This window comes from Gopherus evgoodei, chromosome 3 (assembly GCF_007399415.2).
Source record: "Gopherus evgoodei ecotype Sinaloan lineage chromosome 3, rGopEvg1_v1.p, whole genome shotgun sequence".
Lineage (NCBI taxonomy): Eukaryota > Metazoa > Chordata > Testudines > Testudinidae > Gopherus > Gopherus evgoodei.
This window is the reverse complement of record NC_044324.1, coordinates 198,048,747-198,072,244: the sequence shown is the minus strand read 5'-3', so window position 1 is coordinate 198,072,244 and position 23,498 is coordinate 198,048,747. Positions and strand designations below refer to the sequence as shown.

The window sequence follows — 23,498 nt, the reverse complement described above, 5'->3', positions numbered from 1 at the left end:
CCAAGCATTTCAGAGAGGTGATTAAGGAAAAGCCGAAAGCCTACAAGGAGTGGAAGATGGGAGGGATTAGCAAGGAAAGCTACCTTATTGAGGTCAGAACATGTAGGGATAAAGTGAAAAAGGCCAAAAGCCATGTAGAGTTGAACCTTGCAAAGGGAATTAAAACCACTAGTAAAAGGTTCTATAACCATATAAATAAGAAGAAAACAAAGAGAGACGAAGTGGGACCGCCAAACACTGAGGATGGAATGGAGGTTAAGGATAATCTGGGCATGGCCCAATATCTAAACAAATACTTTGCCTCACTCTTTAATGAGGAGCTTAGGGTTAATAGTAGGATGACAAATAGGAATGAGGATATGGAGGTAGATATTACCACATCCGAGGTAGAAGCCAAACTCGAACAGCTTAATGGGACAAAATCAGAGGGCCCAGATAATCTTCATCCAAGAATATTAAAGGAACTGGCACATGAAATTGCAAGCCATTAGCAAGAATTTTTAATGAATCTGTGAACTCAGGGGTTGTACCGTACGACTGGAGAATTGATAATATAGTTCCTATTTTTAAGAAAGGGAAAAAAAGTGATCCAAGTAACTATAGGCCTGTTAGTTTGACGTCTGTAGTATGTAAGGTCTTGGAAAAAATTTTGAAGGAGAAAGTAGTTAAGGGCATTGAGGTCAATGGTAGTTGGGACAAAATACGACATGGTTTTACAAAAGGTAGATTGTGCCAAACCAACCTGATCTCCTTCTTTGAGAAGGTAACAGATTTTTTGGAGAAAGGAAATGCAATGGATCTAATTTACCTCGATTTCAGTAAGGCTTTTGATATGGTTCCACATGGGAAATTATTAGTTAAATTGGAAAAGATGGGGATCAATATGAAAATTGAAAGGTGGATAAGGAACTGGTTAAAGGGGAGACTACGATGGGTCATACTGAAAGGTGAACTGTCAGGCTGGAAGGAGGTTCCTAGTGGATTTCCTCAGGGATCGGTTTTGGACCAATCTTATTTAATCTTTTTATTACTGCCCTTGGCACAAAAAGTGGGAATGTGCTAATAAAGCTTGAGGATGACACAAAGCTGGGAGGTATTGCTAACACAGAGAAGGACCGGGATATCCTACAGGAAGATCTGGATGACCTTGTAAACTGGAGTAATAGTAATAGGATGAAATTTAATAGTGAAAAGTGCAAGGTCATGCATTTAGGGATTAATAACAATTTTAGTTATAAATTGGGGACACATCAGTTGGAAGTAACAGAGAAGAAGGACCTCGGAGTATTGGTTGATCACAGGATGACTGTGAGCCGCCAATGTGATATAGCCGTTAAAAAAGCTAATGCGGTTTTAGGATGCATCAGGCGAGGTATTTCCAGCAAAGATAAGGAGGTGTTAGTACCGTTATACAAGGCACTTGTGAGACCTCATCTGGAATACTGTGTGCAGTTCTGGTCTCCCATGTTTAAGAAGGATGAATTCAAACTGGAACAGGTTCAGAGACGGGCTACTAGGATGATCCGAGGAATGAAAAATCTGTTTTATGAAAGGAGACTCAAAGAGCTTGGCTTGTTTAGCCTAACCAAAAAAAGGTTGAGGGGAGATACGATTGCTCTTTATAAATATATCAGAGGGATAAATATCAGGGAGGGAGAGGAATTATTTAAGCTTAGTACCAGTGTGGACACGAACAAATGGATATAAACTGGACACTAGGAAGTTTAGCCTTGAAATTAGATGAAGGTTTCTAACCATTAGAGGACTGAAGTTCTGGAACAGCCTTCCAAGGGGAGTAGTGGGGGCAAAAGACATATCTGGCTTCAAGACTAAGCTTGATAAGTTTATGGAGTGGATGGTATGATGGGATAGTCTAATTTGGGCAATTAATTTGGCAATTGATCCTTGATTATCAGCAGGCAAGTATGCCCAGTGGTCTGTGATGGGATGTTAGATGGGGTGGGATCTGAGTTATTGCAGAGAATTTTTTCCTGGGTGCTGGCTGGTGAGTCTTGCCCACATGCTCAGGGTTTAACTGATTGCCATATTTGGGGTCAGGAAGGAATTTTCCTCCAGGGCAGATTGACAGAGGCCCTGGAGGTTTTTCATGTTCCTCTGCAGCATGGGGCACGGGTTGCTGGAGGATTCTCTGCACCTTGAGGTCTTCAAACCACAATTTGAAGACTTCAGTAACTCTCAGACATAAGTTAGGGGGTTGTTACAGCAGTGGATGGGTGAGATTCTGTGGCCTGCACTGTACAGAAGGTCAGACTAGATGATCAAAATGGTCCCTTCTGACCTTAAAGTCTATGAGTCTATTTACAAAATGTCACACTGGAGCTAGTTTTTGTGGCTTTATTGCATTGTTACTAGCACCAATTTTAATAAAAACAAAATAAAAAATACTTCTTGTGTTTTCCCATGATTTTGCAACCCAAAACAGCAGTGATATCATTTTATTAATGTCATTTTCAATGTTTGGACAGTTTATGAGCATAGTTTAAAGCCTAGAGCAAACAAACGTGCTTGTTGAATGTGCAAACAGGATTCACTTGTGTTTCGTGTAGCAAACAGTAATAACTGAAGAAAAGGCTCTTTGCCTTAATTTAGAGCTTAGATAAATGTTGTGATACTGGTGTAAGAGAGAGATGCTTATTTCTTTCTCAGTTCCTATCATCCTTGCCATAAACAAATGTGACAAACCTGAAGCTGATCCTGAAAGAGTGAAGAAAGAATTGCTGGCTCATGATGTCGTTTGTGAAGAGTATGGCGGTGACGTTCAGGCTGTACATATATCTGCACTTAAGGTAAAATTTTGGTGGATGAATGGTCATGTTCGGGGGATTCTGCCTTGTGGAATACAGACCATGCTTTGATTTGGCACTAGGAAAATGAAAGTTTTGAGTTGGGGCCTACTGCTGGAGTATGCTGAGTGCCCTGAGCTCCCAATGGAGTCATTTGGAACCAAGAGCTCTCAGTTTCTTGCAGGTTCAGACCTTTAATGAACAAGAGACTAGCAGTAGAATTATAGACTTCCAGTTGGCTCTGATTTTTGTTAGTGGGTATTTGTTCCAGACTTCTGTCATTTTCTCATATTAGTGCTTTAAGTAAAAAGCATCCAGAGGAGTTAGGCAGAAAGGAATAATTCAAAACCAAGTATAAACCTTCATAATACAAGTTTGGACATTGGGGGAACAGTTGGTAGGAAAGAGCAAGTCTCATCTATTTCCTCTAGACAACTGGTAGTTAACTACTATAATCTGAAATCCTAGCTTTACTACTTGCACTTGATTCTGTGGTGACCAGTGTTATCTTGTCAGGAATTAAATCTGCAGCATGCTAATGACTTTATTGCTGTCTTTCTGAATTGATCCTATTCCCTCCTCTCCCCTCATGAATTGCCAGCAAATTCAAGCACTTCTGAAATTATGCACTCAGTTATCCACAATGTGGATACATAAAAATGGTGTCTTTACTCATTTTTGTGGCAGCCTCATTGTTGCATTATTTTTCACCTGTGGTTACAGATAAACTCTTTGTGGCATGTCCTCTTGTGACGTTCTGTACCTCGTGGGAACACCCTACACCCCCATGTTCATCCTTGTAAAATGACTGTGTGGTATACAATGCAAAGTTTATTATGTCCGATATCTTTGGAAGGCTGATGATGCACTGAGCATTGTTGTTACAGTAATATTATAATTATAGGTTATAATTTCATGTATATAGTTATGAGGTTGAAAATGTCTTCATGGCTTCAAATAAGCCCACACAGAAACTCTCCAAGAGCAGAGAGGCAGTTCGTACCTCATCAGGGCATGTATGGGACAAACCCAGCCCAGCCTCACAGGAGCAAAGGATGCTGTCCTAGGCAAGAAAAAAGGGATCTGTTGGAATCTCGAATTGGACTCCCCTTCCTTTGGTCAGTTTGGGGCAGCAATGAGGTAATGCTCACCTGACTCTGAAGGGTCGGGGTGCAAAGCCAAAGGGGAAGAAAGAACATGATAAAAGGGAGAGACATTTGCCATGCTCTTCCTCTCTCTTCCACTCCATCTACAGACATTACCCTCAAGTGACAGAACTGCTTATCAAAGGGGAGAGCCTGGCTGAAGGGCAACCAGCCAGCCTATGGTGAGAAGTGTCTAAGTTTGTAAGGGCATTGAAAGTGTTAAGAGCAGCTTAGAATGCATTTTACTTTTATTTCATTTGACCAAATCCAACTTGTTGTACTGTGACTTATAATCACTTAAAATCTATCTTTATAGTTAATAAATCTGTTTATTCATTTTACCTGAAGCAGTACGTTTGATTTGAAGCATGTCAGAGACTCGCCTTGGGATAACAAATCTGGTACATATCAATTTCTTTGTTAAATTGACAAACTCATATAAGCTTGCAGCGTCCAGTGGGCATAACTGTACACCGCAGGACAGAGGTTCTTAGGACTGTGTCTGGAACCGGAGATATTGGCTAGTGTTGTTCGATTGCACAATCTGAGGAGCAGCTTACATGCTAGAGGTTGTGTGTGAACAGTCCAGGAGTGGGGGTTCTCGCAACAGTGTAGAGTAAGGCTGGCTCCCAGCGTCAAGGATTGGAGTGACCTAGCGGATCACAGGTCCAGATAATACCAGGGGAACGTCACACCACTCTTTCTTATCCTGAAAAGAAAATTGTAAGTCTCTAGAATGATGAAGAGGAAGAACTGAGATGAACAATTACCACAATGTCTCTTTCCTATCCCTAAACCATTAATTGATCACTTTCAGTTGCTCTCCTTTTATACCCTACTTGTTGACTTGCTTCTCTGAACTTTATTTGGGAATTACGTTGTAAATATCATGTTAATGTTTCATTTTTGCCTGCCTGTGTATGAACGGATTGATACAAGCTCGCTACTGGCATCACAGTCCTAATTCACATTCTGCTTAGACTGCTACGCGACCAGCCCTGAGTGCTGCTAACTGGTTGGTCAGGAACAAAAAAAAGGTCCTCTCCATTGTACCTTTACTTCAGCCCTGACAAAGCAAGAGAGTTAATGGGAGCTGTAAGGAAGCTGGGGGCAGCTGCTCAGAATCAGGAGAGAGAGGGGCAAAATTGATTCTGAAATGGGGAAAGGGTGCACCCTAACTACCACACCAGGTTTCTCCTCCTACCCAATTTGCTCCTTGTCCCCACATCCACCTCTCTCCACTCCTCAAAACAAAACAAAAAAAGAAGAGTCAAGGGTGGAAAATATCTTTAAGAGAATAGTTTTACTAATACAAAGATTAAACTCCCTTCCTATTTCCAGCATTAACCGTGGATGCCAGGCTGCTATTGCTCATGATATGCAAGACCACCCCCTCTCCCCTTCATGCTTTCTGATCTTTGTTACTTGCATTCAGGACTGCTAGCACTGCAGTCTTAGGCCATGATCATGTATTACTTCAGTGACCCTCTGCACAGCTGCAGAGGCCTGGTCAATTGGATCGCATTGTGGAATTGGGAACTATGGATCATGTGTATTGGACTGATGTTGGTACTGAAAATTAATCTTCTGATCCTACTGTAACTGTCTGCCTCTTTAATTCTTAACTGTTGTTTGGTACAGGGTGAGAACCTGATGGCTTTAGCAGAGGCAACTGTTGCTCTAGCAGAGGTTTTGGAACTGAAGGCAGACTCCACAGGCCTAGTAGAGGGAACCATAATAGAATCTCGCACAGATCAAGGAAGAGGGTAAGTCAGCTAATCATCTGTCTTCCTTTCAACTTTAATTAATGTTTCTGTAAAGCTTATTCCAGTAGACTTGCTTAAAGAGGCCCTGTCCAGGTGGTTTCCAAAATGTAGGTTTTAATGGGGCGGGGGGGAAGAAGGGGGAGGTAAATTATAAAACGCTAATATTTTTAAATGGAACAAAAGATTGTTGTTTGGGTTTAACAATTCCTCAGCAATGTTTGCAATCCAGACATTGCAGTATTTATTGCCTTACTGCATGGGAACCAGAAAATGAATAGTTAGAAACTGACTGGGCTGTTTTATTTTTCAGTGGAACAAAGTATTGTATAAGCAGACAGTGTAAATAGTAAAACAAAAACAAAATTTATTTAAATAAAATATTAACAACACAGATTTTTTTTTAAATCCATGAATATCGATCTGACAATTTTTTAACCTATGTAGTTTACTTACTATAAAATAGAAAACTTTTTATGAACCATCCACTAAAAAGTGTCTCTTTATTCTTTAAAATGGTGATATTTAAAGGGTACCTTCAAAAGAAAGAAATCAAATTATATATATAAAGGGAGCCTGGAAGGTTTCTTTTCAACAAATTCTGCTTGATCTTTATTACTGTAGAAATATAAGCAATGTGTCTGTTACATCCTGGATTTTCTGGAGGACTGTTTGGTGTCACATATTCTGTGAGTTTTCTCAGTGCCTAATGGAAGAGGAGGAGATTGCTGAATTTTTAACATCTTTATACATCTAAAGAGACTAAAAAGGATACAACCCATTTTTTTCCTTTGCAAGTCTCCTTTAAAACTTCCTCTGCATGGTGATGAAATGTTTAACAGATGTGTTCTGAGGTCATAGCACATACTGTTCTATATTTGCTTTTTTCGTCTTTACTTAAAGGCATGTAGCTGTAAATATGATAGCAAACTTAATTTTGTCTGTCTTTCCCTTTCTCCTCTTCCTAGTCCAATAACCACGGCCATAATCCAGAGAGGAACTCTGAGAAAAGGATATATTCTGGTTGCAGGTAAAAGCTGGGCCAAAGTGCGCCTGATGTTTGATGAGAATGGCAAAACAGTAGATGAAGCCACTCCCAGCATGCCGGTGGAAATTGTGGGCTGGAAGGAAGTCCCTTCAGCAGGAGCTGAAATCCTTGAAGTAGAATCTGAGGTATAGCAAGAATAACTTAATGCATAGCTAATACGTTTGTATTGCGGTATGTAGCGTAGATAGAATTAAGTACAAAAATGGTAACAGTGCTGTCTCTTCCGCCAAGCAAGAAGACAAAACCTGGATACTAAATGTGGCCCGGAATAAGTTTCCCACAAAAAGATTGAAGAATCCAATGAAACACATAACCCTTATTCCCTCCCCTCCTCCAGCACTTCCACATTGATCTGATCCACATTTAGCCAAAGAAAGTGATCTCTCAGTGGGATGGATCTGTAACCTGTGGTCTCCTATTTCCCTATGCCTCTGCTTGACTGTAGCTGGTGTCTGGGTGGCTTCTCTTTCAGTATTGCCTTGGCTGAGTGTCCAGAAATAATTACTAATTTCTTCTCAAATGCCTCTCCAAGGACTTACGATGTCTCCTCTTCAGTAGTGTATAATAATAGTTACTTTAAAACATGACATAAAATAAACCAAAACTTAATGAGCTCATTATTCTTAATCTTAGAATTAGTGAGACTCAAAATAAAACAGAGAAATTGATGTGCATAACTTATTTTACCTTAAACTCTGCCAAAGCTAATACAGATAGGAACTGTTTGTGTCATTAGAGGGAACAAGCAGCATCATTTAAGACTCCAGCCTCTCCAAAGCTTCCTGTGTTTTTCCCCTGACCCTTTTGTAAGACCAAATGTCAGAAGCCCACCCCAATACCAGGTTTCTCATGTCAGCGTTCTCCTTGTGTCCTTGGAGTCCCTCAGATATACCTTTCCAGTGACTTTGATATCAAATAATCTGCAGAGAGGCTGCAACAATCTCATGAATTGGCATTGTATGTTTCCTAAATCCATTTAGGATTGTTTGTTGCTTTGGTTAAATGGTTCTGGTGTCAGTTTTTTGGTACTATAGAGTGAAGTGAGAGATTCCTAGGAGCAAAATAATGCAGTTTATTCCCCAATAGTTTATGGAATGGTTACCATGCCCCTGTATGTTGGCTTGAGAACTTGTCTATGTTGGGCACTTCTCTTGTTGTCTTCTGTGACATGAGATGGTTTGTTTAGCTAGACTATAAAATAATACTTAAAATTAAAAGCAAAACAAAGTTAAAATCAAGAAAGTGTTTGAATGGTGTTCATCAGATAATCATCTAGAAAAGTATTTTCAGACCAAGCTACCTAGTACTATATATTGATTAAGTAACAGTGATGTCTCTTCCGCCAAGCAAAGGGCACGTGAAGTTGTTGACTGGAGAAACTATGCTGAACAACAGGAGAAAATCAAACAGGATATGGAAGTTATTGAAGCAAAACAAAAGGAACACAAAGATGCATACAAGAAAGAGCGAGAGAGCCTATCCAATCTGACCTGGAGACAGAGAAAAGCAGCATTGTATAAAACCAACAAACATCTAATAGTTATGAGGTCTAAAGAGAGAGTGGAGAGTGACAAAAATGTGCTACCTGTAATTGTTAAAGGTGCTGTCATGTTCAGTTGACTTTGCAATTGTTTTAGTGTATATTTCCAAAGTCTAAATTTAAACCTATTGTAATTATAGGTTTTTCTTTGAGTGAGTATCAACACAGATTCCACTCCTGGTGTGTGAGATCTAATTCTTGTGAATAACACTGTTGGGGTTTGTCCTGTGCCCTTTCTTCTTGTAGCTGAGGGTATAAAGGACGGGGTGGCCACAGTGCACATTTTGTTCCATACTGTGAGATGGCACCCTATAGTGTTCACATCCCTTGCCCTGAACAAGTTAGCTGACATAGTTCTATTAGTTTATTTTTTGCTTCGATAAGTTTTCTTTGCCCTTTGACTTTTAAAAAAAAAAACAACAAAAACCCCTTAGATTTAGAGTAGTGAGAGGTTTTCTCTCCCTTTGTCCAAAAACTTAAAATGACTGACTGCAAGTCACTAGGTTTTAAGGTCTGTCCCTCCTGTGACACAGGGATACCAGTCACAGATGCTTCTGATGCTGCTGTGCCTAGGAGAGGATCTTGCTCCAGAGTGCTGCTTGATTGCCAAGTCCTTCTCCAAAAGTGAGGGAGGCAAAACAGAAACACATCCTCTAGGAAAGGTCCATGCCAGCCTTATCAAATTTTGACAGACTTTTTAAGACACTCCAGATACAGGGCCTATCCCATGCTTTGAGTGCCGCAGTGAGCTGAGATGCCACCGCAAGCTCCAGGGCAATTTGTCACTCATAAGCCCTACTTGCCAACCATATTGGTAATATTTTTGGAAAAGGCTTTTAAGGAGGTCTCCAAGATATTTATTCCCCTTTCCAAATAGGACGGAAAGTCTCCTGTAAGGCTCACTAGTCTAAAAGCCTAAAGGTGGAATCCCGTTTCAGTGCACCTACACCGAAACCCAAGCCAACATCAACAGTCTATTCTATTCCTATGTAGGTTCTTACACCACACTCATCACCATACTATCTGAGCGCCTTCAGTAGTGCATTAAGCAGTGCAACTAAAGTCTGTCCGCTGTTGTTCGTTAGAGCAGTGTTTTTCAAACAAGGGGTCGTGACCCAGTACTGGGTCGTGGCATTTAAGGCACTGGGTCGCCTTGCTCTGGTCAGCACCCCCGACAGGGATGTTAAGTGCTGCCCAGCTAAGGCAAGCTAGTGCATACCTTCCCAAACCCCTCATCTCCATCCCCACCCCAGAGCCTGCACCCCCAGCCCAGAGCCTTGACCCCCTCCTGCACCCCAACCCTCTGTCCAAGCCCTGAGCGCTCCCCCTCCCAAACCCAGAGCCCCTCATACATCCTGAACCCCTCATTCCCAGTTTCATTGAGTCATGGGCATCAACCATTTTCTTCAACTGAGTCCCCAGGAAAAAAGTTTGAAAACTACTGTGTTAGAGATCCTCTTCCCAGGAGAAGGCATATGTCTTATACTGGTAGACTTTTTTTTTTTTTAAAGAAAAAATATATATACAGATATTGCTATGTATTTGTATTTAATGCAGGTTAAGGAAATGCACCTTGCACTTGAAGCAGAAAGTGGTGAGGTTTGTGATGGTCCTTAATTTTGCGGGGGAGTTCATTCCAGTCTGGGACTGACCTCAGAAAAATTTTGTCTCCTGCACAGATGAGTTTTACCCTTATTTTAGAGAGTTCTATTGTGCCAGAGAAGCAAAGTTGTTGACCACACTCTTTATCCTGGAGGTTTAGGCCATGTTTTTGATATCCTGGTTCCAGGCCATGCAGCACCTTGAAGATAAGGACCAAAACCTTGAACTTGATGCTGTGTTCTATGGGAAGGCAATGTAGAGAGCAGAAGACAGATCTGATGTGCTCTCAGTAGCCTGTGTTGCTGAGGAGACGTGCTGCAGCATTCTGTTCTAGTTACCGTTCCTAAGTGCTGAAGGCTTCAGGGATATTAGAATCATAGAATATTAGAGTTGAAAAAGACCTCAGGAGGTCATCTAGTCCAATCCCCTGCTCAAAGCAAGACCAACACCAGCTAAATCATCCTGGGTTTTGTCAAGCTGGGCCTTAAAAACCTCTAAGGATGGAGATTCCACCACCTCCCTAGGTAACCCATTCCAGTGCTTCACCACCCTCCTAGTGAAATATTGTTTCCTAATACAGTAACTCCTTGCTGAACGTTGTAGTTATGTTCCCGAAAAATGCTACTTTAAGTGAAACGATGTTATGTGAATCCAGTTTCCCCATAAGAATTAATGTAAATGGGGGAGAGTTAGGTTCCAGGGAACATTTTTGGCCAGACAAAAGTTCGCTCTGTGTGTGTGTGTGCTGTGTGTGTATATACATACACACACTCTCACATGCACAGTTAAAGTTTTAAACAAATAATAGTGTACACAGCAATGATGATTGTGAAGCTTAGTTGAGATGGTGAAGTAAGAGGGTGAGATATTTCCCAGGGAATGCCTTATGGCTAAATGATGAGCTAGCATTCGGCTTAGCCCTCAAGGGCTAACATGTTGTTGTTAATGTAGCCTCACATTCTACAAGTTAGGGAGGGGAGACAGCATGGCAGAGACAGACAGAGACACACAGCCTGTATGTGAGGGAGAGACACGCCTGTATGTGAGGGAGAGACACGCCCTTTAAGTACGCTGACACCACTCTAAGAACATTGCCTTTTTAAGTAGATCAGCAAGTTAAGCTCCCTCTGTCCTGAGCCCTGTCATGTCTTTCCCCCCCACCACACCCCCGTTCTCTGTGGAGATAAGGTACAGGAGCTGGGGGAGGTGGACACTCTGACATTAGTACCCCTCTCCTCTGCCGTCTGCACAGCAAGCAGGAGGTTCCCAGGAGCAGCTCCAAGGCAGAGGACAGGAGCTGCACATGGCAGTGGGGGAGGGACAGCTGCACTGCCCAGCAATTGCTAGCCTGCTGGTCGGCTGCCACACGGGGAACTTACGGGAACAGGGAGCTGATGGGGGGCTGCCGGTTCACCCTGGTTCTAAGCCCCCACATCTAGCTCCAATGGGCTGCTCTTTCTGCAAGCAGTGGACAAAGCAGGCAGCAGCCAAACAACATTGAGGGAGCATTGCACAACTTTGAACGAGCATGTTCTTTAATTGATCAGCAACATAACAATGAAACAACCCTAAGCAGGACAACTTTAAGTGAGGAGTTACTATATCCAACCTAGACCTCCCCCACTGCAACTTGAGACCATTGCTTCTTGTTCTGTCATCTGCCACCACTGAGAACAGCTTAGCTCCATCCTCTTTGGAACCCCCTTCAGGTAGTTGAAGGCTGCTATCAAATCCCCCTTCGCTCTTCTCTTCTGCAGACTAAATAATCCCAGTTCTCTCAGCCTCTCCTCGTAATTCATGTGCCCCAGCCCTCTAATCATTTTTGTTGCCCTCCGCTGGACTCTAATTTGTCCACATCCCTTCTGATTTGTTCACATCCCTTCTGTAGTCGGGCGGGAGGGTGTGGGGGACCAAAACTGGACACAATACTCCAGGTGTGGCCTCACCAGTGCAAAATGGAGGGGAATAATCACTTCCCTTGATCTGCTGACAGTGCTCCTACAATGCTGTATTAGCCCAATATACCATTGGCCTTCTTGGCAACAAGGGCACACTGCTAACTTGTATCCAGCTTCTCGTTCACTGTAATCCCCAGGTCCTTTTCTGTAGAACTGCTGCTTAGCCAGTTGGTCCTCAGCCTGTAGTGGTGTATGGGATTCTTCCATTCTAAGTGCAGGACTCTCCACTTGTCCTTGTTGAACCTCATTGGATTTCTTTTGGCCCAGTCCTCCAGTTTGTCTAGGTCACCTCTGTGTCCTATCCCTACCCTCCAGCGTATCTATCTCTCCCCACATCTTAGTGTCATCTGCGAACTTGATGAGGGTGCAACTCATCCCATCATCCAGTTGATTAATAAAGATGTTGAACAAAACTGGCCCCAGGGGCACTCCGCTTGATACTGGCTGCCAAATAGACATCGAGCCGTTGATCACTACCTGTTGAGCCTGAGAATCTAGCCGGCTTTCTATCCATCTTATAGTCCATTCATCCAATCCAGACTTCTTTAACTTTCTGGCAAGAATACTGTGGGAGACCATATCAAAAGCTTTGCTAATGTCAAGCTGTATCACATTCACCGCTTTCCCCATATCCACAGAGCCAGTTATCTCATCATAGAAGGCAATCAGGTTGGTCAGGCATGATTTGCTCTTGTGAATCCATGTAGACTGTTCTTGATCACCTTCCTCTCCTCCAAGTGCTTCAAAATGGATTCCTTGAGGACCTGCTCCATGATTTTGCCTTGCGGAGAACTGATGAAGGCATAAATAACTGAGGTCAGGTTGTCATCCGACAGGATGGGACTGGGTCCCCTAGTCAACTAGAGATGATAGAAAGCATTAATCACTTTATTCTCTCTGTGTTCTTCCCTTATCTATTCCGGGTGAAATAACCCTCCATGTGTTTGACGTCATCAGGGCATTGCCTTTTTATCTGGATAGGACCGATCCATTCATATGCACACCTGTCAGCAGGGAATCCAAGAGTACTCCTAAACTACAGACCAAATTGACCAGTTGTGGATGTGTGCCTTTAACCAAAGGAGGCTGCACAGTGGGTGCAAACTCTTCAAAATGCTTTCCTCTGCCCGTTAGCATTACCTCTGTCTTGCTCAGGTTCAGCTTCAGTCAGTCAGCTGTTCTTCATGCATGAGCTGATTTTATCCAAGCAGTGGGCCAAATTAGGCCTCTTCCTTCACCATAGAATCATAGAAGATTAGGGTTGGAAGAGAGGTCATCTAGTCCATCCCCCTGCTCAATGCAGGACCAGTCCCCAACTAAATCATCCCAGCCAGGGCTTTGTCAAGTCTGACCTTAAAAACCTCTAAGGAAGAAGATTCCACCACCTCCCTAGGTAACCCATTCCAGTGCTTCACCACCCTCCTAGTGAAAAAGATTTTCCTAATATCCAACCTAAGCCTCCCTCACTACAACTTGAGACTATTACTCCTTCTGTCATCTGGTACCACTGAGAACAGTCTAGATCCATCCATCCTCTTTGGAACCCCCTTTCAGGTAGTTGAAAGCAGCTATCAAATCACCCCTCATTATACTCTTCTGCAGACTAAACAATCTCAGTTCCCTCAGCCTCTCCTCATAAGTCATGTGCTCCAGCCCCCTAATCATTTTTGTTGCCCTCCACTGGACTCTTCCCAATTTTTCCACATCCTTCTTGTAGTGTGGGGCCCAAAATTGGACACACTACTCCAGATGAGGCCTCATCAATGCCAAATAAAGATGAATGATCATGTCAGTGCTACTTTTACAGCCCCAAATGTCGTTATCCTTCTTGGCAACAAGGGCACACTGGTGACTGATGTCCAGCTTCTCGTCCACTGTAACCTCTAGGTCCTTTTCTGCAGAACTGCTGCTTAGCCACTCAGTCCCTAGTCTGTAGCAGTGCATGGGATTCTTCCGTCCTAAGTACAGGACTCTGCACTTGTCCTTGTTGAATCTCACCAGATTTCTTTTGGCCTAGTCCTCTAATTTGTCTAGGTTCCTCTGTGTCGTATGCCTACCCTCCAGCGCATCTACTATTCTTCCCAGTTTAGTGTCATCTGGAAACTTGCTGAGAGTGCAATCCACGCCATTCTCCAGATCATTAATAAAGATGTTGAACAAAACCGGCCCCAGGACCGACCCTTGGGGCACTCCGCTTGATACCGGCTGCGAACTAGACATGGTACCATTGATCACTACCCGTTGAGCCCAATGATCTAGCCAGCTTTCTGTTCACCTTATAGTCCATTCATCCAGCCCATACTTCTTTAACTTGTTGGCAAGAATACTGCAGTAGACCGTATCAAAAGCTTTGCTAAAGTCAAGGAATAACACGTCCACTACTTTCCCCTCATCCACAGAGCCAGTTATCTCATCATAGAAGGCAACAAATGTACCGCCTCTGGTACCTACAGCAAGACACCAACCACAGCACTGAAGCCCCTGGCACAAAGTACTTTGGTATGGTCTATCTTGGCACAGGGTATGCCCATATTGAGACCCACCAACATGGTATGTACTATCCACCTCCTTGGCACTGACTGAGGTATTGACTATAGTAGATGTAGGACTCTGTATCAGCTCTGATGCATGGCACGGAGACACCTTTCAGTGGGGCAGATGTAAGACTCTCCTAACAGAGAGGCTATGGGATGTCATTGCTAAATCAACCTCAGTGGTTATCTCAAGACAAGGCACAGCTGACAGAACTTCCTCTCTTCTGGAAAAGACATTTATTTTCCTCTCCAAGCTCACCCAAAGTTTCTCTCTAAGGGATTTTCCAACTTTCATATCAATCAGTTGATCCATCTTCCTGTGTTCTTCCCTTGTCTATTCCGGGTGAAATAAACCTCCATATGTTTGAAGTCATCAGAGCATTACCCTTTTATTTGGATAGGACCATTTCATTCCTGTGCACACCTGTCCTGGACTCTCTCTTTTGACATTCACTGAAAGGATTATATCATTGAGTGGGTCTCTGACTATTTCAGGACTTATGATTTGGCTAAGAAAGATCCTCCTGGATGTATTAACACTTAAGTAGTCTCTGCAGCATATTTGATTAACATCTGCATAGGAAGCAACATGGAACTCAATCCATACATCTACCACTTGCTATTCCCTGGCACAAGCGCCTAGATTGGATGCTAGCTTTGGTATGGCAGTACTGCAATCTGCATTAAAATAGAACTCCTGCTGCCTAGCTACCGGTAAATAGGCAACTATTTGTTAGTCACCAAAAGTGGAATCGGTGGACAATCACTTAAACAGTTACTTATCCTACCGTACCTGTGGTTCTTTGAGATGTGTTATCCAAAGATTCCACACACACACACACCCTTTCATCCCTGCTAATTAGAAACCTGCTCCTAGGAGATTCATGGTGAAGGAACTGAGATGTGCACCCCGCTTTTAATATACTTGGCTGCAGGGAGTAAGCGAGTGTTCAAGGCATAGGGGCAGCTGCAACAAACACTGCTCTTCAAAAGAATCCAATCTTGTGCATGTGGGCTGCATGCACCCCTAGAGTGGAATCTGTGTGAAAAATGTCTTGAATAACCACAGTTCTTACCAGAGTAAGAAAACGCTCTGTTCTAGTCCTAAAATTAAGTACTGGCTTGTAATCTTTTGAGGAAGAACTTCCTGAAGAAAATGTTTTTTTTTTTCATTAAGAAAATTAATGTATGCATAACTTAATGACTACAATAAATTTAAAGTATGGTTTTACTCTGAAAAGTTACTGTGTAAGTATGTCATATTCTTACTCCGAAGAACTGCTTCCTAGGTCTATTCAGAGACTTATCTGTTTACTTTGTTAAGAAATGTACATTTACTACTGTCAGCCCTGGCAAACCAGCAACTATGGGCTTCTCTTCTGGTTCATACCTTAGCAACAGAAATGCTAACTCAAGCACTGATCCTGCAAAGACTTAAGCAGGTGAGTAACTTTGAGCAATCCTACTGAAACTCGTGTGTAAACACATAACTCACCTGCTCAAATATTTGCAGGATCAGGCCCTAAATTCCAGTGGCAGGACTATCTGTGTAGACTCAGTCTGCAAGAATGCCATCAGTTATATTAGCTCAACCCCCTTGGCAATAGTGTTCCATTGGTAGAACTGATGCCATGCAGAATCTTTATTGATGATGATGCAAGAGCCAGGAAGAACCCAGCTTGACCTTAATATCCCAGGCTGAATGTGCAGGGCTGACGGTATTTGTAAAACTAAGCAAACTTGATCTGAAAATCATCTGAGACACAACAAACATTGACCTCCCCATCCTTCCAATGATGTTGTGTTCCGTCACTTTTCAGAATAGAACACCACACTTTCAAGTTTGTGCAGTATGTTCAGCAGTCTCTTCTGTATGCAAAAAAAAAATACACCAGATATTAAATTTTTGTTGATGATATCGTACAATCTAGAATTCCCATGTAACAGCATTTGTCTTTTGTTTGTTATAATTTTGATACTTGTTTATTCTGATTTTACAATGCCTAGTAATAGAACATTTGATCTATTTAGGTGATGTGGACGGTTCCACTGAGGCCATTCTAAACATTCTGGACAGCTATAATGCTGACAGTGAATGTGAATTGGATGTGATCCATTTTGGAGTAGGGGATGTCAGTGAAAATGACATAAATCTTGCTGAAACATTTAAGGGTAAAGTATAAATTTAGACAGTGATCTTACAATCAGTATGAAATCCTTCATTTTTTATTAAATGAACAGGGTAGCTGTGCTTTCAGTTTGTTTCCCCTGTATAATAATTTATCAATACAATCAATGTAAATGTGTATGAAACATAAAAATAGTTTTCTGTCACAGAAAATAAATACTAGTATTTGTGCAAAGAGATATCCTGCTAGAAATCTAGTGAAAATGCAAGTAATGTAGAGAAGGGTAAACTCAATACTGTGTTGTCTATAATGTGGCAGACAATACCTGCAAACTTGTGTGTTGGAGACAGTGCTCTAGATTTGAGCCCTTATTCTGGTTGCCTTGTGCTGCTTCAGCAGTGCAAAGCAGCCAGAAAAATGGCTTAACCAGATCCCAGAGGATTTTTTTGTTCAGGGGAGTCCTGGTGGGGGAGGGGGTTGGCCAGCATAGTGGTTCTTGTTATAACCTACCTCCAGCCCAGGGAGCATGGCTGCAGTTCCCCTATGCCTGTTAGATCCCCAGTTGCTGGAACTGCCCTGGGCCATAGCTGGGTGTAAATTAGAACGTCTTTCAGTCTGCTCTGATTTATGCTGGAGACCAAGATAAGGAGCTGGACTTTTCCGGACCCAAGATAAGGAGCTCCCTTTCAATCCTGCTCCTTCATGTAGCATATTGCCCAGCTAGATCACAGGATCTAACTAGCTATCTATCTGCTTTGTTGCATTTAACTCTATCTAGGAATTTAGAGAGACAAAGTGGGTGAGGTAATATCTTTAACTGGACCATCTTCTGTTGGGGAGAGAGACAAGCTTTTGAGCCACATAGAGCTCTTTTTTGAATATGGTCCAATTTAAGATATTACCTCATCCATCTTGTGTCTCTAATATCCTGGGACTGACATGGCTACAACTACACTGATCTAGGGACAGTATTTTGTGGGGGTTTCCATTGAAGCAACTCTTCTTAAAGTAAGAGAGCATTGTTGGAGGTGCTTAGTGTATATGCAGTGACCAAGTATCTGATCTCTGATTTTAAAAATAGATGGAAAAATTAAAATGGGAAAACTATAAAATTTCATTTTGCTATCAGTAATGTTGCTTTTTATTAGGGCTCAGTTTCAGGCTATCTTGACTCCTGATTCCAACAGTTGTTTTTTAAAAAAGGAAGAGAAAAGAGGATTATAATTTAAATTAGTAAATGTGAAAATCTCAACCCAAGTAAAGCAAACAATTTTCAGTTGTTAAGTACAGACTGTGCTAAGAATAAAATATTACATGAATATTCCAGGATAGCCTTTGCAAGCTCATCTCCAAACGTTTTCACTTCCTGCTTGAAAAACAAAGAAATTCCTGTACCTGGAGTGTTTGTATTTAATAATCATCGGTGGTGGTTTTATCTGTCAGGTGTCATATATGGATTCAGTGTGAATGCAAACAAATCTATTCAGCAGCTGGCTGCTAAAAAGGGAATAAAAATTAAACTTCACAATATTATCTACCATCTTATTGAGGACTTGAAAGATGAGTTGAGCAGCAAATTGCCCCCATCTGTAGTAGAACATATAATAGGTAAGTTTTCACTGGATGGTAAATACTGCCTTGAAAAACTAGACCTTTCTTGTGGGGTAGGGAAAATATTTTTCTGCTCTGGGGTGGGCCTTGATTTAAAATGGTATGTTGAGGAACTACACAAATCTCATTCCCCAGGATAGCTTTCCCACTATGCTGGATTGCATAGAATTCCTCTTCAGTTGTTATCCTCAATATACAGCAGCAGAATGTTCAGAAGACTTAAGCTTTGATAGCAATGGAAGAGCACAGCAAAGCATAGCATTCATTACTGGTGGAGTTTGTATTACATTCCCTTGCACTTAGTTCTTCCATTTCTTTCCTTAGGGGAGGCCTCTGTTCTCACTACCTTCTGTGTCACAGTAGGAAAAAGCAAGGTTCCAGTGGCTGGCTGCCGAGTACAGAAGGGGCAGTTAGACAGAAAGTTGAAGTTTAAACTAATTCGGAACAGAGATGTTATTTGGAAAGGTAAAACTGCTATCAAAACATTTATCCACACTCATATTCTACTACACATACATGCTCACCATTGGAGTTAGATTCTTAGGCCCAGACTGTATCCTCTGATCTGTACAGACAGTGGAAATCAATGAAAATGTTTTGGTGTATCTGAAGGTGGAATTTTCTTCTTAAAAAGTTGTTCAATCAACTTAATATACTATTTACAGTAGACTTCACCTAAGAAGGACATCTAGTTCCTGCAAAGCTTGTTTTCTTGCTTAAGCAATACAAGCGGAATTGGTTTTTGACAGACATTTTCTTGACTAATCATCCTGGTATTCATAGGTGCCAACTCTGTGGGTGCTTTGGGGCTGGAGCACCCATGGGGAAAAATTAGTGGGTGTTCTGCATCCATCAGCAGCCAAACTCCCCACCCTCCCTGCCTCTTCCCCTGAGCGCGCCGCATCCCAGCTCCTCTGCTTTCCTCCCAGCGCTTGTCACCGCCAAAGAGCTATAGCACGTTCCGGGGAGGAGGATAGAGGAGCGGGAACATGGCACGCTCAGGGGAGGAGGCAGAGAAGAGGCCGGGGCAGGGATTTGGGGAAGGAGTCGAATAGCAGCAGGAAGGGGGTGGAGTTGGGGCGGGGACTTTGGGGAAGGGCTTGGAATGGGGACGGAGCAGGTGTGGAGTCTGGGCGGGGCGGGGGCAAAAGGGGGGGTCTTGCATTCACCGGCACCATTAGAAGTCGGTGCCTATGCTGGTGTTCCCTCCCCATAAGAAACTTCCACAAGCTTTGAACCCCTGACAACAGTCTGTGTAGGAAGGAGATAGTCAGATCAATTAAACTTTGAAAGGAATAGCACCTGATTTTCAGAACCTGTGTAAATTATGGAGGTTCAGCATCACTAAAAATCAGAATCTTCTTGTGTTGGCCTTGCCATGTAGTTTTTTGCGGGGAGGGAGTTGTTTTTTTGAAGTCCACATTAGTCTTTATATTGGATCTATTTTTTCCATTCTCTCTCTAGGATTTTTAACCTCACTGAAGCACCATAAAGACGATGCCCAGGTAATAAAAACTGGCATGGATTGCGGCCTCAGTTTGGATAAGAACATAGAGTTCAATATTGGAGATGAAATTATCTGCTATGAAGAAAAGGAAGTTGAACGGACAATATCATGGGATCCAGGATTTTAAATAATTTTACTTCACTTGAATGTGATGGAGAAAAGGCCTTGAATTATTCCTGATCATATTTACAGAAAGTTCTTATTATTAAAGACACTTACAAAGTGGCTTATATTGTAATAATTCTTTGAGCTCTTAACAAGAGTTCCAATAGCTGATATTTCAAAAGTAAAAGGATTTGTTTCAGGGGCTATGAATGACAGGGGTGGCTTCCTCAGTTCTGCAGGATTGTGCCAGCTTTGTAGACCCATAAGCTCACAGGACACATGAAAGCATGGGAGCCAGCATGGCAGTGTTAATTCCTTGGGGACAGAAGAGATATATCTAAAACATGCTAGGAGTCATTTCTAGCATGAGTAAAAAGTACCTTTTTAGGAAGGAAAAGAGTATTTCAGGTCACTGTAATACTGTTTGTATTGGTAATATAGTTTGGTTGATAGAAATAATTCAACTGTTAAAATATTATCTGAAAAGAATAAAATGGCTAGACAAACACAGAAGAAACCATTGGTGTACTGTCACTACATCCTTTGAGAAAACAAGTGACTTTATATGAAAGGTTTGGCCTTCATTTCAGGAGGTTTCCAGCACATCATCAAGGATCTACAGCCTATTCTGAAAGACGATCCCTCACTCGCACAGATCTTGGGAGACAGGCCAGTCCTCACTTACAGACGACCCCCCAACCTGAAGCAAATACTCACCAGCAACCACACAACAAAAACACTAACCCAGGAACCGATCCTTGCAACAAATCCCGTTGCCAACTCTGTCCACATATCTATTCAGGGGACACTATCATAGGACCTAATCACATCAGCCACACTGTCAGAGGCTCATTGACCTGCACATCTACCAATGTGATATATGCCATCATGTGCCAGCAATGTCCCTCTGCCATGTACGTTGGCCAAACCGGACACTCTCTACACAAAAGAATAAATGGACACAAATCAGACGTCAAGAATTATAACATTCAAAAACCAGTCAGAGAACACATCAACTTCCCTGGTCACTTGATTACAGACCTCAACGTCGCAATACTCCAACAAAAAACTTCAAAAACAAACTCCAAGGAGAAACTGCACAATTGGAATTAATTTGTAAACTGAACAGTATTAATTTAAGCTTGAATAAAGACTGGGAGTGGATGGGTCATTACACAAAGTAAAACCTATTTCCCCATGCTCATTTTCCCCCTGCTATTACTAACACCTTCTTGTCAACTGTTGGAAATGGGCCATCCTGATTATCACTACAAAAGTTTTTTTTCTCCTGCTGATAATAGGCCACCTTACCTGATTGTTCTCGTTATAGTTAGTATGGCAACACCCATTTTTTCATATCCTCTGTATGTATGTATATATATATTCCTACTGTATTTTCCACTGAATGCATCCAATGCAATGGCTTTTAGCCCACAAAAGCTTATGCTCAAATAAATGTTAGTTTTGTGAGAGGAATGAGGAGTACTTGTGGCACCTTAGAGACTAAGTGACTGGGCAACAAAATGGCAAATGAAATTTGATGTGGATAAATGTAAAGTAGTGCACATTGGGAAAAATAACCCCAACTATACGTACAATATGATAGGGGCTAATTTAGCCACAACTAATCAGGAAAAAGATCTTGGAGTCATCGTGGACAGTTCTCTGAAGACGTCCACGCAGTGTGCAGTGCCAGTCAAAAATGGAAACAGGATGTTATGGAGAATATCTATCCCCTTTTTAATGATTCCTCTTATTCTCTTATTGCCCTCATATAAATCCATGGTACACCCACATCTTGAATACTGTGTGCAGATGTGGTCTCATCTCAAAAAAGAGATACTAGCATTAGAAAAGGTTCGGAAAAGGGCAACTAAAATTATTAGGGGTTTGAAACAGGCCCCCTATGAGGAGAGATTAAAGAGGCTCTGTGATAGATATAGTGCTTGTCCCATTTGTTTTTTTTTAATGCTTGTAATTTAACTCTGTCATTGCATGTTTCTCTTTTTAAGATTTCACTCAGTTCCTTCCAGATTTCAACAGCATCAGCAATAAAATGGCTCTTTCCCTGCATTTTGTTCAAGGCTACAGAAATAGGCTTCAGGGTACACAGCATACGTTCAACATTTCTCTTAAGCCCAATGTTGAGAACTTTGGCTGTGACAGTGCCATCTATTTTTTCACAATTTTGTTCACAAACTATCATCAGATTAGGCCAGTTCTTGATATAGTGCTCAAAATAGTCCACTACTGAGTTCCATCGCATGTCTTCTGGGAGAGTTAGCTTGGTTAGTCCCACTTTTTCAGAGCAGCTGCTGCAAAGTGGTTTGTGCAGAAGTATTTTGCAATTTCAACATTAGCTTTTATTTCTGGAATACTTAAGTCTTTGGCTAGGAGGTGCATCAGATGAGCACTGCAACCATATGTTATTAGCTTGGGACTCTTCTAAATAATTTCTTCTCATCTTGGATACATTTCAAGTGTTGTCTGTGACCAAGCTGCGTACTAGACATTTGAATTTTTTTTCACGGTTATAGCTTTTACTGCTACTTCTTGTAAGCATTCTGCTGTATGCGCATTTCCTGATGTATCAATTGTTTCTGTAAAGAAGACATTCCCTTCTATTAAAACACATACAACAGGATCATTGTGAAATTGTAAAAGGACAATCTGCCTATTTCAGCTATTTATTTTTTATCACAACTGCATCTAAAATGATAGTTACTCTCTGGTACTAACAACTATATTTTTTGCTCAAACCTGAAAATTCAAGAATAGTCCAGAAGGAAGACAGGCAGTCCTTAAGAAAGAAGTATGAAATAAAAAAGTTTACAAACCTGAAGATCCTGCATGTTCAGACACGTTCCTTTTATCATCTTCAATGCAGCTTCCTCCTGAGAAGGAACACCTCACCTCTCATGATGTTGTTTCATTCAGGCAACCAGGCCTTGCATTTCTTTGTTGCACTGTTTTGCACACATGCCTGTCTTACTCACAGGTAGAGGAACTTCATTAAAATATTCCCAAACTGGGTCTCTTTTACAGCCTGCTGCCATTATAGGTTTTCCCTTCTAGTGAGAGAATAGTATGGTAGATCTCAAATCAATGAAGGCTACATTCAGACCTCAAAACTTCTGGAATATGCTGCTCAAACCATTTAACTTTTGTATCAGAGAGGTAGCCATGTTAGTCTGGATCTGTAAAAGCAGCAGAGTCCTGTGGCACCTTATAGACTAATAGACCTATTGGATGCATCCGATGAAGTGGGTATTCACCCACGAAAACTCATGCTCCAATACGTCTGTTAGTCTATAAGGTGCCATAGGACTCTTTGGTAGTTTAACTTTTGTTTCTACTGCATGTCCCTCCCTTCTCATATTTATCCCCAGACGACTTCTTGTTCAGATGTATTCTGCCCCCAATAATCTTCTATTCCTTGAACTTTTTGAAACTTTGCACTTTTAGAGAGAGATAAGGGATTGACTCTGTGTACACAAATTTGCACAGGGATAATAGGGTTGAGGTCTGTTATTTCTCACCTCTATATATTAATTTAAAAACATTTTTGCTGTTAACAAGCATGTTATCTCTGGAGAGACAAATCCAGTTTGAGAACTGCAAAACTAAGCATCTCTGATGATATCTAGACTGATCACTGAGTCTCAGTGGGTAGATAGAAAGATTAACCTAAATAATCTATACAGAAGCCCCTGGAACACCATAAAATTGGGTCCCTAATCCATGAATGATTG

The 23,498-nt window shown here is 41.7% G+C and overlaps 1 protein-coding gene across 4 annotated transcripts in view; it reads left to right on the top strand.

Annotated features, from left to right (window-relative positions):
* MTIF2 (mitochondrial translational initiation factor 2) overlaps positions 1-20,419 on the top strand; it is a 41,740-nt gene extending 21,321 nt beyond the window's left edge. For all 4 annotated transcript variants that reach the window (XM_030557779.1, XM_030557780.1, XM_030557781.1 and 1 more), the window contains 8 exons: positions 2,668-2,807; positions 5,591-5,715; positions 6,681-6,885; positions 8,108-8,360; positions 16,426-16,566; positions 17,967-18,131; positions 18,459-18,599; positions 19,599-20,419. In XM_030557779.1, the coding sequence (XP_030413639.1) occupies positions 2,668-2,807; positions 5,591-5,715; positions 6,681-6,885; positions 8,108-8,360; positions 16,426-16,566; positions 17,967-18,131; positions 18,459-18,599; positions 19,599-19,768 (1,340 nt within the window). In that variant the 3' untranslated portion in view covers positions 19,769-20,419. The remainder of the gene's footprint in view (positions 1-2,667; positions 2,808-5,590; positions 5,716-6,680; positions 6,886-8,107; positions 8,361-16,425; positions 16,567-17,966; positions 18,132-18,458; positions 18,600-19,598) is intronic.
* Positions 20,420-23,498: the final 3,079 nt, after the last annotated feature.